The sequence below is a fragment of the Electrophorus electricus genome, chromosome 14, assembly GCF_041902795.1.
Source record: "Electrophorus electricus isolate QZ-2024a chromosome 14, ASM4190279v1, whole genome shotgun sequence".
Lineage (NCBI taxonomy): Eukaryota > Metazoa > Chordata > Actinopteri > Gymnotiformes > Gymnotidae > Electrophorus > Electrophorus electricus.
Window position 1 is genome coordinate 14,991,375 of NC_137510.1, and position 16,126 is coordinate 15,007,500.

General features: G+C 43.2%; 1 protein-coding gene across 3 annotated transcripts in view; it reads right to left on the bottom strand.

Moving 5' to 3' along the window:
• Positions 1-83: 83 nt before the first annotated feature.
• tgfbr2b (transforming growth factor beta receptor 2b) overlaps positions 84-16,126 on the bottom strand; it is a 16,968-nt gene continuing 925 nt past the window's right edge. The window contains exons 2-8 of one of the 3 annotated variants that reach the window (XM_027019276.3): positions 13,285-13,419; positions 12,735-12,885; positions 12,164-12,354; positions 5,466-6,268; positions 4,546-4,687; positions 1,641-1,768; positions 84-1,178 (exon numbers count right to left, since the gene is read on the bottom strand). In XM_027019276.3, the coding sequence (XP_026875077.2) occupies positions 990-1,178; positions 1,641-1,768; positions 4,546-4,687; positions 5,466-6,268; positions 12,164-12,354; positions 12,735-12,885; positions 13,285-13,419 (1,739 nt within the window). In that variant the 3' untranslated portion in view covers positions 84-989. The other 2 variants (XM_081696643.1, XM_027019278.3) reach the window with 2 other exon arrangements.

A 16,126-nucleotide genomic window follows, 5' to 3' on the forward strand; every position in this document is an offset into this window, starting at 1 on the left:
GGATGAAAAATGTTGTGTGCAAGACTGAAGAGATCAGAACATGAAATGCATCAAATCTCTCAGAAATAAAACACATCCAGACATTATTAGAGTAAATACTGTACATACATGTATTTAATCATTAAAAATTTACAATATTTTACATAAAAAACAGAAAGGCACAATTTTCTTTTGTTTTTCTGATTATGTATACAATTATACCTTTGGAAATGCTTTACCAAAAATACTGTCTGTCTTTTACACAGGATATTAGGGTTCTAGTCCCTTTTTCAGTTTTATAATGGTATGATCAGATTTTCTCACCCAACACCATTATATACACTGTGCATTCTTCTTTGGCAAACATGTAAAATATATATAAGTATTTGTTAAAACAATACATACCTCTCATTCATACAGATGGTGTCAAACATGCTTGCACACATTTACACACGCGCATACACACGCACACACACACTTTTTGATAAAAAAACAGTGCTGAATCAATATGTACATGTAATATAATCTGTTTTGAATACCTGCTTACGTGAAGAATTGCTCAGAACCCTTGGCATTAGGAACACCAGGTTCCTGTTTCCATCTGGCTCCTGGTGAGCTGTTAGGAGTGGACATACCATCCATCTACTCCTCTCACTAGTGCTTGTTTTCTGTTAGCTATGCATAGCAATCTGATAAAGTGCATTAAACTCTTTGGTTATGAGAGACATGTAAATCTTTAGGAAAACTTTATTTTCCCATGGCCCTCACCTCATGGCCTTGATACACACCCATCAAAACACACACACACAGACAGAGTAACATACTGTATGTATCCACACTTCCAGTTTCCACTGTTTGGAGGGAATCACATGAGGTGAACATAGATGAACACAGCTGGACACCAGTCAGTGGTGCAGAGAGGCACAGTGGAGCACTCTCTCAGTCCAGAGTCATAGCTGGGGAAGCTCTAGCCCTCTCCCTCTCTCGTTCTCATACTCGCACACCCTTTCTCACTTGTCATCACTCACACTCACGGAGCAGTCTTCTGGAATCTTTTCCTCAGAGCTGCTGCGTGTGGATAGCTTGTCCAGCTCATCATCCATCTCCCTGAAGCGCTCAACCACGCACTGCGCCGTTAGCCGTGCCTCGGGGTCATGGTCCCAGCACTCACTGATGGTGGCACACACAAGGGCCACACCCTACAGGACATGGAGAGAGGTGGAGGGGCGCATGCCCGGTTTACTGCTAATCCTCACTCTGCTCATGGAGTGTGGGACTAGGTACATACGCACTACTCACCTGTAGTTTGTATGTACTTAGAATGGGGACACTAACTAGTGTAGTGCAAAAAGAAGAAATCTGCACAGTTCCTTTTTTTTGTTAGTTTTTCATGGTAGATTTCTACCAAGAGTTCTAACCGACAGCATGAACATTTGGTTCATGATCAGTTTATTATTAGCATCCTTAGCAACTGACATTCATTTCTAATGTTAGCCACTGATTATATTATTAACAGTTTTCCCCTAATGTTTCCCTGTAACAACTGACAGGCTTGCTTGACTCTTTTAACTTCACGTCACGGTATGAGGCTGTTGTGCCATGAGTAGAATCGAATTCAGATCTAATGGGGCTGTTGTTTGAAAATCTCCCTGCTCTCTTACCGGGTGCTTCATCCAGCCACTGGGGATCTCAGGCCGGCCTCTGTCTCGAAGAACGTTGTCCTTCATGCTCTCCACACAGGGGTGCTCTCGCACTTTAGAGCCAAATGGAGGTTCATAGTCTTTCACCTCTGTAATACATATAAAGAACCACTTAGAGTGTAAGTCTAAAAGAAAAAAAAAAACATTTCAAGATCAGACACATTATGGAGAGACACTTGATTTTAAGAGACAGTGATGTTGGAAGGAGCTCCTTTGGAAATAATATTCGGTCTGTTCCATCACCTACCTTTAGTATGCATAATCAAACAACAAACGCTGTGGAGCACTAAGGCAGTCAGTTACTCCTTCAGAGAAGCAACAAATAATATGAAGTTATGATGGTGTGTTGTTTGTTTTCCTTATGAAAACAAATTGGGGGAAATATGGGCTAATGACTGGACTGTGCCAGAGAACAACAGTGAACCACAGTGAACAACAGTGCTCTAGGGTAATTTCCCCATAAAATGGAGCTCACAGCAGCTGCAAAGCCCATGTCCTGTAACACTTTCCAGTCCACACACACACACACACACACACACACACACACACAAACACACAGAGCATGCTAGACTAAAAAATCTGCAACATAACAAGAGGCTTTCACTGAACAGCAGAATATGTCTTCTATTATAATACTGGCCAACATAAAAGCCATTCCCACAAATGTAAGTGGATGAGTGAGTTTACTTTGGAGAGGGTGTTCTTGATGGGAGAGTGTATTATGTGGTTCTGCCCTGGTGTACAGGCCCACAGGAAGAGGCTAGGCCAGCATGGAGTCCGGGACAGGAAGTGCCGGGCTGTGATTGGGCCCCTACAGAGTAGCTGACTCCACAAGCGGACACATCCTGTTTTTGACAAGTGGACTTCCCTTGTTTCAGCTCTAAAACACAATACTCCCACCACATGCACTATTTCTGCCACTCTGCCTATGCTCTGGACATACACTGGGCAAAGTAAAATGGAAGAATATGACACCCACATGCTAAACTGCCTGCCATACAGTACACAAGGTGATAGCTTTGCTTCACAGTACAACGAAGTGCTAGTGTAAGAGAACCCCTTCATTCTTTCCTGTCTCTGTTCCTGCCCATGTCTCTGCTCTGAGGGCTGTGGCCTGAGTGATGTGAACGAACTCGCTATGTGTGGAATGCCGTGGTTTTGGGAACAGATGTCCCACCGACTGAGTCCTCTCTCTCGAGGCCCGGTTGGTCTACTCTGGCGGAGTGAGGTGAGGAAGCACTTTGTAACGCCTCTTCCCTTTCAGATTATTGGTCTGAAACCTTCACAGGCCTACTTGCCTGACATGTCTAGAAAAGGCTGGATGAAAAATAAGTCTATCCGAGAGTGTGGCATCCAGTCAGGATACAGAAGTAGGGGGTTCTGACCTGGTTAAGCGGTGTGGGGAGTGGGAGGCAAACAATGTCTAGGAGTTTAGAAGGGCAGTTTTGGGATGAGGTGTGTGTGTGTGCATATAAGTACATTGAGATATTTGAATGTGTGCGAGAGGTCTGAGAAAACTGCAGTGAATCTGAAACCCGTGGTGATGGATGACCTGGCTGTATGGGGTTCTGCCACCTGCCAACCAGCTGCTCTGCCCAACCCCTCCCCACTCCTCGCTCCTCTGGGGAAGGAGGAGCAGAGTTGGCGGGGGTGTTTCTCAGGCTGGCTGCCTCTCAGCACTTTGCTTCTTAGTGCTCCAGCCAGGGCCGCACCCCATGCTAATTCAGGACACGTTAACAACAACACAGCGGGCCAGAGTACAATAAACTAGCCACAGGTTTCCATCCCGCCCTCATGGCCTGCACTGTCTGTGTCTCCTGCCAGGGACAGCCAGGGCCAGTGAGCCACTTTGAGGCCAAGAGCCAGACTCTGTCTGCACCCCCCCCCCACACACACTGGGTTAGAATGTTACAGTCTGTCTGGCTGGAAATGTCTCAAACTCTGCAGATAAGCCCATATTAGCTAGGCCCCTGCTGTCATTCTCAATCAGAGGGGGGGAGGCAGGGACATGTGGGTAAAATAAATGGACACCGGACCGGTGTGCTTGTCACCATGCGTGTATGCGCTTGCAATGGCCCATTAAAACACCTGACAGCCACACAGGAGCCCTGCCCTGTGAGTACTATGGCCTGAGTGTTTGAATACCAGCTGAGCTCCCGGGAGCGACTGGCTTCCACATGGAGCATACCGTGCACTACCGAGGAGTCAGAATGTCTTACACAGTATCTTTCTGCTCTCGTTTCAGCCGCTGCCTCATTTTCCGCACATACGTTTTGACATGCGAAAGTAAAAACCAGCTGACAAAAATCCAATCCAAAATCCTTTTAAAGTGGACCATGAACACACATGCGCACACAAACATTTATATACTCGGACCCACAAGAAACATAAACCCATCTCGATTCTCACCTGACCAAAGAAGGACAAGAACACTGATGGTCCATCTCACGTTCTACACATTCCACCCATTCCAGAAGCAGAGCGAGCTGCAGTGATATCACTGTTCTACTGAGAGGCCTCAGAATAACAGGAAACAGCAAGTTGCTCAGATATGTGTATGCAATAGAAAAGCATCGGGCTTTCCACACACAGCTTAGAGTCGTAGGCCTGGCAGCACTGGCAAAACAAAAATACCACAGCAAAATAGCGACCCTATTTTAATCCTATTTCACCTCGAGGGGAAGTCACTTACTCCATGGAAATAGAGCTCTATTCTTTTGGGGTTACTGGAGATATTGGCACAAGGCTGTGGTCACACAAGGTTTTTTTTTCTCTGCAAAATGCCCCAAATTGCATTATGTCTATGTGTTTGGTACTGTCTTGCTATTCTGTTGTTCTTCTGGTCAGGTGTTGTGGCTGAACTCACCTCCAATGGCATTACACCTGGAGGTCATTTCCCATAGCACTAGAGCCATGGAGTAGACGTCTGTCTGCTTGAATGACTCAATGTTCTCCAGGTTGATTCTCGACTCAAGTACTTCTGGGGCCATATACCTGGCTGTTCCAACCTGTAAAAAGAAGACAGGTCATCACACGCCCTTTTGTTTGTAGTCTACACTCTGTGTAGGCTTTGATCTTGATAGTAGGCTTCAAGAGTTATCGCAAGGAAATTTAAGATACAGATGCTTGGATGTCTAGTCTGGAGACGCTAGGCTATCTTATCGCTGACCCTCTAAAGTACCAGCCCTTTTGTGTGCATAACGCTACTGTTTGAGTGCTTTGGTGAGGCCAGCAGCTCAGTGTCTTTAAATATTTTGATGTGCAAAAGAAAAGTTCAAAAGTTCAAAACCAAAGTGCATAATAAAGAAATACCAATAAAATTATGAAATGTGAGATTTCAGACAAGGCCAGCTAGCTGTATTATATAGTTGATAACTCATTTCTTCAACACCTCTGGTCTTCGCATTTTCAGTCTGTGAATCATCAATCAGGGCATACATGAAGAACAAAGGTCACACTTGCATGGAGCCTAAGTAATGCCTGAAGGGACTTTCCCTGCATGTAAAAACACAGCCCTACCCTAACCCACACAATCACACAATCAGCAGACAGGTCTGCTCTATCTAGGCAGCATGGCAGTGCATCAAAAACCAGCCCTATCAGGAATGACAGTGTAGAAGAGTGAGACTAAAGATGCAGAAGGTTATCTTATAGCAGCTAAAGAGCTGTTCCAGTAGCTGAAACTGAAGTTCAATATATGCGAGCATTCCAAATCATATTGACTATCCCCTTGTTACCAGATCTGGTGCTCTTTTGTGAGCCCCGAGGATGAATTGAGGGACTTACTTGTCCGCTGTTAGCGAGGTCATCCACGGACAGTGAGTTGTCCAGACGCAGGCCCAGGCCGAAATCACACAGGCAGCAGGTAAAGTCGCTCTTCACCAGAATGTTGGAGCTCTTGAGATCTCGGTGGACAATGGGCACTTTGGGCCTCCCACAAGGCGTGTGGTCACTGTGCAGGTGGGCCACGCCCTGGGCCAGTGAGCCGCCCAACCGCTGCAGGTCCTCCCAGCTGATGAGGTGGCAAGTGAGATACTCCTGCAGGTTGCCACGTGGGTGGTAGGCTGTGATTAGCCAGTACTGCTTCTCAGACTTCCTGTCTTCCGCCGTCAAGAAGTGTAGCACGTTCTCATGTTTCAGGTCGATGTCGGAGAAGATGTCTTTCTCGTTCTTCCAGGAAGCATACTCCTCGTAGGGGAAGATCTTCACAGCTACTGTTTCGAACTGCTCAGAGGAGCTCTGCCTCAGCTTGGCCTTGTAGACCTCAGCAAATCGGCCCTTGCCCACCTGCAGGTCCAGTTCAAGGGGCAGCGGCTCTGTGTTGTGGTTCAGGCTGTTGGCGTGCGTGGAGCTGCTGTCAGAGCGGTCGTCGTCCATCATGATAGCGCAAGCATCACTGCAGTCCAGAGGGCCTTTGGGACCTTTGCGCTTCAGCGGCTTCTTCGTCTCCCACTCGCTGAGTTTGCGCCGTTGCTGGATTCGATACCAGTAAAAGGAGGCGACGACCAGCACAGCCAAGACAAGCAGAGGCAGCAGACTGACCAGGATCACAGACACCACCTGGTTCTCAATGGCACCTGGTCCTATAGCTGGGGAAACAGGAAAGCAGTCAGTCTCCACAGGCACCTTATTTAATGCCAGAAAATCCCTTATAATGCAATGTTTGCCATTAGTAACTACCGACAATAAATCACCTACAGGTTCAGTATTAACCTCTCCAGGTACAGCGTGTTTGATGGTAAACAAAGGAGAGCACAGAGCTGAGATATTCAGAAACTGTTTAGGATGATGAATCTTCACAAATATGACTTCTGTTTGGGTGCCTGAGGGAAGCCTGATGAAATGGGTTACACAGTGAAACTGTTCTGGGGAACCTCCTCTGTCCTTCAGGGAAATTTACCATGCTACTCTGTCTGTCTGCCAGACTGGGGTTTGGCATTGCACCCCAAGCATGGTGGGTTTATGTCTTGAAGTGCAGGCAGACTACTGTCAGCTATCAGGGCAGTGTGTGGAGTGAAAGCTTAGCATGTCTTAGCATTTTTTCTCTCTCTCTCTCTCTCTCTCTCTCTCTCTCTCTCTCTCTCTCTCTCTCTCTCTCTCTCTCTCTCTCTCTCACACACACACACACACACACACACACACACACACACACACACACACACACACACACACACACACACACAAAGCACTACCATTAAGACCCAGACATAAAACACTCTAAAACAGATACCTAGTTCTGGAACATTTAAAATGGCAATAAAAAGGAAGCCTTGGGGCATGCTGGCAAAGACAGCAAAACAAAGAAAACACAAGGCAGACTGAAATGTACAGATTTCTATTTGCTGTAGTGAAAACTTTTTTTTTTTCAAACACAGAGTCAAAAACCTTTTGACAAACCACCAAAGTAATTCTGAAATCATGCCACTTTTTTAACCAAAATGTGTAAGTCACACTGTGGTGAACAGTGGGATCAAATCAGATTAAACCACATCACACTTACACAGGAGTAAGGTGAGCAAAAAGCTAACACAGGCGAATATCTGCCACAAGCCTCTTTTCCTTGGGTAATACATTGCTGTGCGTTTGTGTGCATGCATGTGTTTGTGCTAAACTCTTCATACCAGCCAAAGAAGCTTATGTTTCCTAAAGCTCCTGACTCACTGGTTAGGCCAACAGAGACTAATTGCTTCAACATTTTCAGTGTTTCCTGAGTAATACAATTTAAAGAATTTATAATGATTTAATGTTTTCTCATTAAAACTAAATAATCTAAACATGTTTTCATTTTCAAACTAGGTAGGCAAATGGATAACTGCTAAGCAACTTCATTTTCAAAATATGGTTAGGTTTTGGAGTATTGGAAATTCCACACCCTAAAGTGGAAAAAAAACCTTTTTGTCTCTGAATGGCTATGAGTTTATACAGTAAAACAGTAAAACACAGATAAATGATTACATTTCGTGGTGGGAGCCCCAACTCAGCAGGGCTGCACAGTGAGTCTGGCCACTTGCTCTGACAGAAGCCATACATCCTGACTGCACTTTCCTGCAAATTCTTACAGAGGTCTGACTAACACAAACTCTGTGCATTTAAATGATATTTTGGTAAATTACAGTGAATATATATATATATATATATCAGACAGATAACGAGATGGCATTGATATCATTCAGGTTCTTTCTTCAAGACTGGAATTGGTAACATGGATGGTAGTGTTAGGGTCACCGTTATTGGTTTATTATGGTTACCATTATGTTTCACAGCATGAATACTGCCATAAATGTGTTTACTTCTTATTTTTTGCAAGAGTCAACCCTGCCCCCATCATTTTTGCTGCTCTGTGGCTGACAGTGACTCAGTGCTCTCTTTAGCACATCTGCTCGATGACTAGAGGCCTGCATTCCACAGTGTGGCGGAAGAAAGAAAAATTCATACAGAGCAGACATGTCAGATGCTGCCCAAAGATTTGTCTGGCTTTGCTTCTCTAAATCAGAATAACCAGTGATAAAGGGTCACATGAGCATGACCAACCCAGCCTTTCAGACTTTGAGAGTTAGCACAAATGACACATTAAGTGTTCCTATTCCTATTCCTGAAACACCCAACAGATGCCTCCAATAAACAGCCCAACGCAATACAACCGGACATAGCGATGAGCATATTCACTGAGGTCAGCATGAAGAAACCTGTTATAAGTATTAGCTGGGGCCCCTCTAACCACTTGGGTAATGTAGAAAATGATAAAATTGCTATTGGTGTACTATTCTATTAGTTCAATGTTGCCTAGATTTTACTGAATGTGGGGGGGGGGGGAAAAGAAAAAAGTGATGTGATTCTTTATTTTTCTTTTCTCCTTTTGACCCTATTGTAATCTTTTGTTTTCTAGTTGCATCTTACTCTGTCTTACTCTGATAGTAGTGTTTAGTGATCACTAAAGCTGACACCCAGCTTTCAGGCACTTGCTGCTATTTTAATGATGCAAAAGTCCAGGGTCCACTCCACACAGTATCAGTTAATGTAAAAAAAACATTTTTACAGCCTATTTTACAACAGCAGACTGTGAATGAGGCTGCATGTACTAACAAGCTGCATAAGATGAGTGTGAACCTCGCTATGTGTGTGTGTAGCTGCGACAGGCGTGTGATGCTTCCAGCAGTCAAGAGAGTTGCTGCATTCCAGATTACATTTGTCACTCTTCCTACTGAGAAGGTCATGTTAGCAACTTCAAAAACAGAAAAAAAAACATGTACCAGACATTGCAGATCAGAACATACTCTCTCTGACAAGCTTTATGAGTTGTTTATTAGAAGCAAATGTGCCTTTGGTGGAGTGCTAATTCACTAGCTGCTATTGTTATAAAGGGGAAAACAGTAGCAAAAGCTCATGGTTCAGTGATCTCCATCTGTCCTCACATAAAAAAAATGAGTTTATAGTCATAATAATTTGGGAACATAAAGAATCAGGGACGTTTTTTTAGTTTTTAATGGCACAACCAGCGTTCTTCATGTCATGTGACATTGCCAGTAAAGGTGCCTAAATTGAGCCCTTCCAATGAAAAAACATATATCAGCCATTTCCCCTTTTAGTGTAATCAATTATTTTAGTTTTTGACTTTGTACAACCTTTACAATAAAATAAATGTAAAATACTTGCCTTAGACTTGCCTTATTTCATTCATGTGGGCAGTTAAAAATAAAACTTGCAATAACACTTATATTATTAACACTATATTATTGTTCTTCTTTTGTAGAAAGAACAATATATGGATATGTATTGTTTTCATTGCAAGGGCTCAGTTAAAAGAACACTGTGTGCACAAATATTAGGCCAGTTGTATTTTTGAGGATTCATTTTATTATTGAACAAAAGTGCTCTTGGTCAATCCAAAATGTTAATAAACCTCAAACCTGAATATTTAAGAAAGTAAAAATGAGGTTTTGGCTTTCTTAGGAGAATATCTGTGTGTGCATGATTATTGGGCTATTAGTGTGCAGAATTATTATGCAACTAAATGAAAAATGGAAATTTTCCCATCTCACTTGTTCTTTTTCATCTGTTAAGGTGAGAATAATAACTCAATTTACAAATAAATATTTGATATTTCAAAAAAAAAAAAGAAAAAGAAAAAAAGTGACCAATATAGCCAATAACAGTCATAAGTCTTCCATTCATGGAGTCTGTAAGTTTCCTAATCTGTTGACGATCAACTTTGTGCAGCAGCAACCACAGCCTCCCAGACACTGTTCAGAGAGCTGTGCTGTTTTCCTTCACCGTAAATCTCCCGGTTAAGAAGGGCCCAGAAGTTCTCAGTAGGGTTTAGGTCAGGTGAGGCAGGGGGCCATGTCATTATTCTTTCATCTTTAAGGCCTTTAGTGGCTAGCCACGAAGTGGAGTGCTTCGATGCACGCGATGGAGCATTGTCCTGCATAAAAATCATGGTCTTCTTGAAAGATGCAGACATTTTCTTGTACCGTTGCTTGAAGAAAGTGTCTTCTAAAAACTGGCAGTAGGTTTGGGAGTTGATTTTGCCACTTTCATCTCATCAGTCCATAAAACTTTTGAAAAATCCTTTGTCTTCATATATTTCTTGGCCCAGTCTTGACATGTCACCTTATGTGTATTGTTCAGTGGTGGTCAGGATTCAACCTTCCTTACCTTGGCCATGTCTCTGAGTACTGAACACCTTGTATTTCTGGAGACTCCAGGTAAGTTGCAGTTCTGGAATATGATAGCACTGAAGGATAATGGGTTCCTGTACACTTCATGTTTGATTCTTCTCAAATCTTTGGCAGTTCATTTGCATCTTTTTTTTTTTCTCAACAAATTTCTTGCAGTCCTGTTGACTATTTTCAACAAAACGTTTGATGGTTCTGTGATCACACCCCAATATCTTAGCAATTTGAAGAGTGCTGCATCCACCTGAAAGACTTTTTTTTTTTTTTTTTTTTTACAATTTGTGACTTTTTTGAGTCAGATAAATTTCTTTTTTTGGCCAATTTTGCTTGAGGAAAAGAAGCTGCCTAATAATTACGCACACCTTGATATAAGGTGTCAATCTCCTTAGGCCACACCCTCCCTAATTACACATACACATCACCTGATATGCTTAAATCCAATAAGCCTTCAAGTTTATGCAGCTTGGAGTTGGAAAATATGCATGGAAATGATGATATGGTCAAAAATACTCTTGCCTAATAATTATGTACATTGTCACTGAAAATGACAGCTGCATTCTTTATTTTTTTCTCCTTTTGACCCTATAATAATATTTTGCTTTCTAGTTACATCTGTTGTTAAACAGCCTGCTCTATCTTACTCTGATGGCACGCTTCAGTGATCTGACACCCAGCGTTCAGGCACTCACTGCTAATTTCATGATGCAGAAGTCAAGGGTCCACTCCACACACAGTTTCACTAAATGTTACAAAAATATTTGGCAGGAGAAAGCAATGCCAAGCGTTTCTGGTCCAATAAATGCTGACTCCATTCCAGTAAGTAAACATGAACTTCCTGTGACACGTACTCGCAGAGCGAAGGAGCCAGGCTTTCTCCTATGCGTGAACCCCAAGGAGCATTTAGCCTCACACACATTCTCCTGCTGTTACACACCTGCTTTCAATGCACTACTTTAACTTTTTAAAAAAATATATTTTATCACTGCTCAGTGTTACTGTAAAGCACTATGAACTGTTAAGATTAAGTCTATTATCCTTTCCATGTTTCCATGTTTATATGTAGCTTTTAAGAATATGAAGAAGGTACTAGAAATGCCTCAAATGGTGTGTGTACCTCCTCAGCCTTGTTTACATCTGGGAACACTGAGTCAGAGCATGCCCACTGTACCCAGCAGCACTGCTGTGTGGTTGTGATGTCTCTGCTTTGAGTTAAAGAGACAGGAAACCACATGTCTGAGATTCTCTGTTGCCTGTTCCACAGTGCCTGAAGAGCCAATACTGTACTCTGTTCCAAACAGTCCAAACCTGCTTAGCTAGATGACAGTTGCTGTGGAGTATTACATCTCTTTTCAGGTCTCATATGGCATGCTAAATGCTAAAATATTCTAGCTAAAAATGGACACACCTTATGGTATCTTTATAGGACATTAACAACCAAGAGTGGTTTGCTATGTTTTTAGTTTTGCAGCATGCCATTATATAGGCTTTATTTGAGGTAGTAAATTGGGTTGCAATAGGCTTTAATGTCAGCACATCCTACAAATAAGAACTAATACTATACTAACACTGTAGAACAAAGCAAGTTACTACTCATTTCACAGCAGAGCTTTGCTTTTACCACCTTCCTGAGTTTACCACTAAATGTCACATTCTCCTCTCCCCACCCCTAAACATCCACACACGTATGTACACACATTTACCTATTGCTTTTCAAAGTGCAAACTTCCAAGTCTAATCATGGTTTGGGACAGGTGATAGATAGGCAGGTGGATAGACAGGGAGGAATGAGAGGATGGATGTGGCACTCACTGTGAGGGAAGGCCAGGTTCTCGTTGCACTCCTCTCCTGTGCAGGAGCAAATGTATACAGGACCGCTCTCTGACTTCTGCTCCTTCATCTCACACGTGGTGCTATTGTAGTCCTCCAGACGCATCCCGTACACAGGCTTGGACGGGGGGTAACACATCGTCTCAACTGTGTAGTTACCCTCGTTTTTCCTCCTGGACGTATGCGGCACGCCGCACACATGCACACACGTGAACACACACACACATACACACACACATATACACACACATATACATATATAGATATATATTCAAGGGATTATACTATAAAAGGAGGGACGTTCTGAGTATAAATATAGTTAATAATGTTTTCACATCAATGTTAGCAAAATAAACCCATCAAATCCTGACTTTCCTGCCAAAGGTAATTCTAATGCAATTTCTGAGAAACAAAATGACACATAGGAGAGAAATAAACTGTTTTACTGAAGAATCGCTATGTTTGGTAACTGTTATGATAGAAATATTTTGTTGTGTTCTAGCTAAATATCTTGAAGAAAAGCAAAATCCCCATGAGGGTAGGTGTGACGTACCAGATTGCCACACAGACCTCGTCAGAGTTTGGGCAGATGGCGGTAATGCTGCAGTTGGCTTGGCAGATGCCGGTCCCATTACAGGAGGAAGGCTCCACATCACAGAACTTACACAGCTTCATCAGCGTGAAGATCCCGGGAACCATCCCACCTAGGACACAGCACATACCACAGCCAGATAACATATACAGATAACATATACAGACAGAGAAAAACCTCTTTCCTCTAGTCATGTGCAGACTGTCAGTGTCCCTGAAGATGTAAGTTATACATTTTAATTACCAAGGTGCTTCCAGTGCAATCCTCTAAGACAATCAGCCAGTCCACATTTTGATTCTGTTTTAGCTCCAATCATTCCTGTCTTGGTAATTAGTAATCTACAGACTTAGGTTTATTGTGAGTCAGAACACAGTAAGATTAAGGTCCGGTGGTCCTTGGGCACTAGATTAATATTGTCTGCATTATTACATTCTACCGAAGGTGTCCCCCTTCCTGTCTTCAGTGGTGGACGCATTAGCATGCAGGAAGGGGAAACAATTTGGAGGTGCACCGTAGTATGCTGGTTGTGTTCCTGATAAGTATGATCTTGTGCTCTGTTCTCCTGGGCCATCTTCTCTCTCTGATCTGTTCAGACCTGTTCTCCTCTGTGGCACCTGTGCTAGTTCCCTCAGAATACAGTTATGCCCTACATAAACACACACACACACACACACACACACACACACACACACACACACACACACACACACACACACACACACACACACATATATATATCTTTTGAGGAAATATTATACTTTGTAATCTCAAATTTGTAGTTATTGGTTCCATTGTTATACTAAATATTCAGAAATTGTGGTAGTTTGAATTCAGTGTGAAAAAGAGAGAGAACTACTTTTTGATGAAGAATGCTAAAGCTAAAGCAGAATCTGCACAAATGCCAAGCACACCCAGGCTTACCCAAGGCAATACAAGCAGCTGACCACCCTGTTGTTGGTGCATGCATGTGTGTGCTTCTGTGTGGGGGACATATGTAGTCATTAAACATCGTAATGCAGCTCCCTAGACCAGCTGTCAGCTTGTGCAGTAAGCATGCCTCCCCTGATAGAAGCCTTTCTCTGCTCTGATACACATCTTTGCTGCTTGAAAGGGGACCCAATTGGAAAAAAAACAAAAAAAACCCAAAAACATTACAAAAACTGGTTCCAGTGTATTGAACATAACAGAATGTATAACCATTGTAACCAGCAAATTAAATTAATAATAAGATTGTAGAATACGCATTGTTTACAAGCAATCCAGACTGAGTATACCCACTCTGTGGTCTCCGTATCAGCCAAAAGAACTGAACACCACTCAATCACACCTCTGCTTCTTTACACCTGTCCAGGGATAGTCTGAGTCTCACCAAGTAGCACTAATTTGAAAGCATTCTTCTTGTCTGCTAGCCATTAATCTACGCCTGTTCCAAGATATGGGCATACACACAGTGTATGCTTTAAATGAGACTATGTTCGACTACAGTAGGCTCCCTCTGTTCTCCCTAGGGAACCCCCATCCTCTCCTGCATCCCCTCACTCTTCCCCTGAAGACCCCCTGTAGAGGATGGATCAGGTGACCTGGACGAGGAAGGAAGCACTGACAGGGAGGAAATGTGGCTTCCCTTCCTCACCTAGAATAACAGGCTGGGACAACTTTTACTGCTGCTGCCGGAGGTTTAGCAAGGCGCTGAACTACACTCCACATAGATGATTAGGAGGGGTGCACCTCCATTTGGTGAGCACAGTGTAATGTGCTGAGTGATAACAGGTCTATTTGTTGCAAGCACCCGAAGCCCCATCTCCCATTAGGTTCATCTTTGCAGGGAGAGAGCGTGGATCGGCCAGACGAGATGCGGACCAGGCCTCTGGCTCAGCAAAGTGGCCCAAGAAGGGACTGCACACGCCATAAGCTGTGGAAGACTAATATGGTCAAATCAGATGCAGCCACGTTGAGACTACAGGACCCCTCTTCTCATCCCTAAATAGCTGTTTCTCAGCACCGCACTCAGGGGCCCAGAGAGGCAAGAGTAAACATGGGCTGAGTCTCAACCCCCACCCACCCACTGGCCGAGGCCTTACGCTGCTCCAAAGGCCCACAAAAGAGCCCTTTCTGTGTGCAAGCTCTTGCACTGATCCCTGGACTGAAGAGCCTTTCACTTGAGTCCATCACTTCTGATCTACTTCTGAACATAGTAAAGTAATTCACAGTTCTACAGTTTCCTTTGTATATTTTACAGGTGTAGATATGGGCAGTGAAAGGCTCCATGAACAGTGCTTTATTTGTGGTAAAATTGCGAAGCTAGTGATCTGCTCTGGGTATTCTTGCTGCTTTGATCACAACGGTCAAGCTTGACTGCTGACATTGAGATCGTGCTTTCATAAAAGGTCTGTCTGCTCACACAGGCAGTGTTGGGCCTGATAACATGGGGTTTAGGGGTGTGGACACTGTTCTCTCTTCAAAGGTCATACCAGGCACAAGAATATTTGGGAAGCCTATCTGAGGGCTACATATGGTTGTCAACATCAGTGCAGTCTGACGCAAAGCACATTCAGACAGACAGAAAACCACACACACTAGCAAATAGACAGATACACACAGACAACCATGAGAGCAAAGCCTAACACATACTTAGACAGAATAAATATTAAACTGGCTGGGTATTGTTTGAATGCCGGGGCCCTTCCACAGACAGGGAGGAGGGCCTCAATTCTATACCTAAAAAAAGGCTGTGTGGTGTTAGCCTGAATGAGAGTGTGTCTTTTTCTGCATATTTGTGTGTTTGTGAGCATGTGTGCTCTGGCTCTAAATGATAAGTACTGAAAGGGAGCAAACAGGTAAAGCAGATGCCAATACCTCAGCAGAAGGCCCATACCCACAACGGGCAGTCTGAAGTAATGTACTATATGTACAGAATAAAACTTGGAAATAGCTACTGCACATGGACATGGACAATGAAGTTTACTGAGCTAGATGTTGTTTGTCAGCTTGAAGAAAAGGAAGTGACCAGTATAAAGAGATTGACATCTGAGAAGAAACATATTGAAAATAATAGCTTTTCATCACAAAAGCACTGCTCCACCATATAATAAATATTTCAGAATTTATAATCTGCTCTATTAAACACATGACAGAAAAATATAGTGCTATATTACCTTATATCAGAAGTAAAATAAATTGCTTAGAAGTATGCAACTTAGTAATGACCACATCAACACACAGCATGGGCTCTCTGAGCCCCATAGGCCAAAGACGCTTTGCCTATCAGAGGCTGCTATTCAAGAAGGGACCTGAGGGAGGGAGGGACTCATTCGATGTAATTAGTACCTAACTCACCTGTAATCATGGGTTAA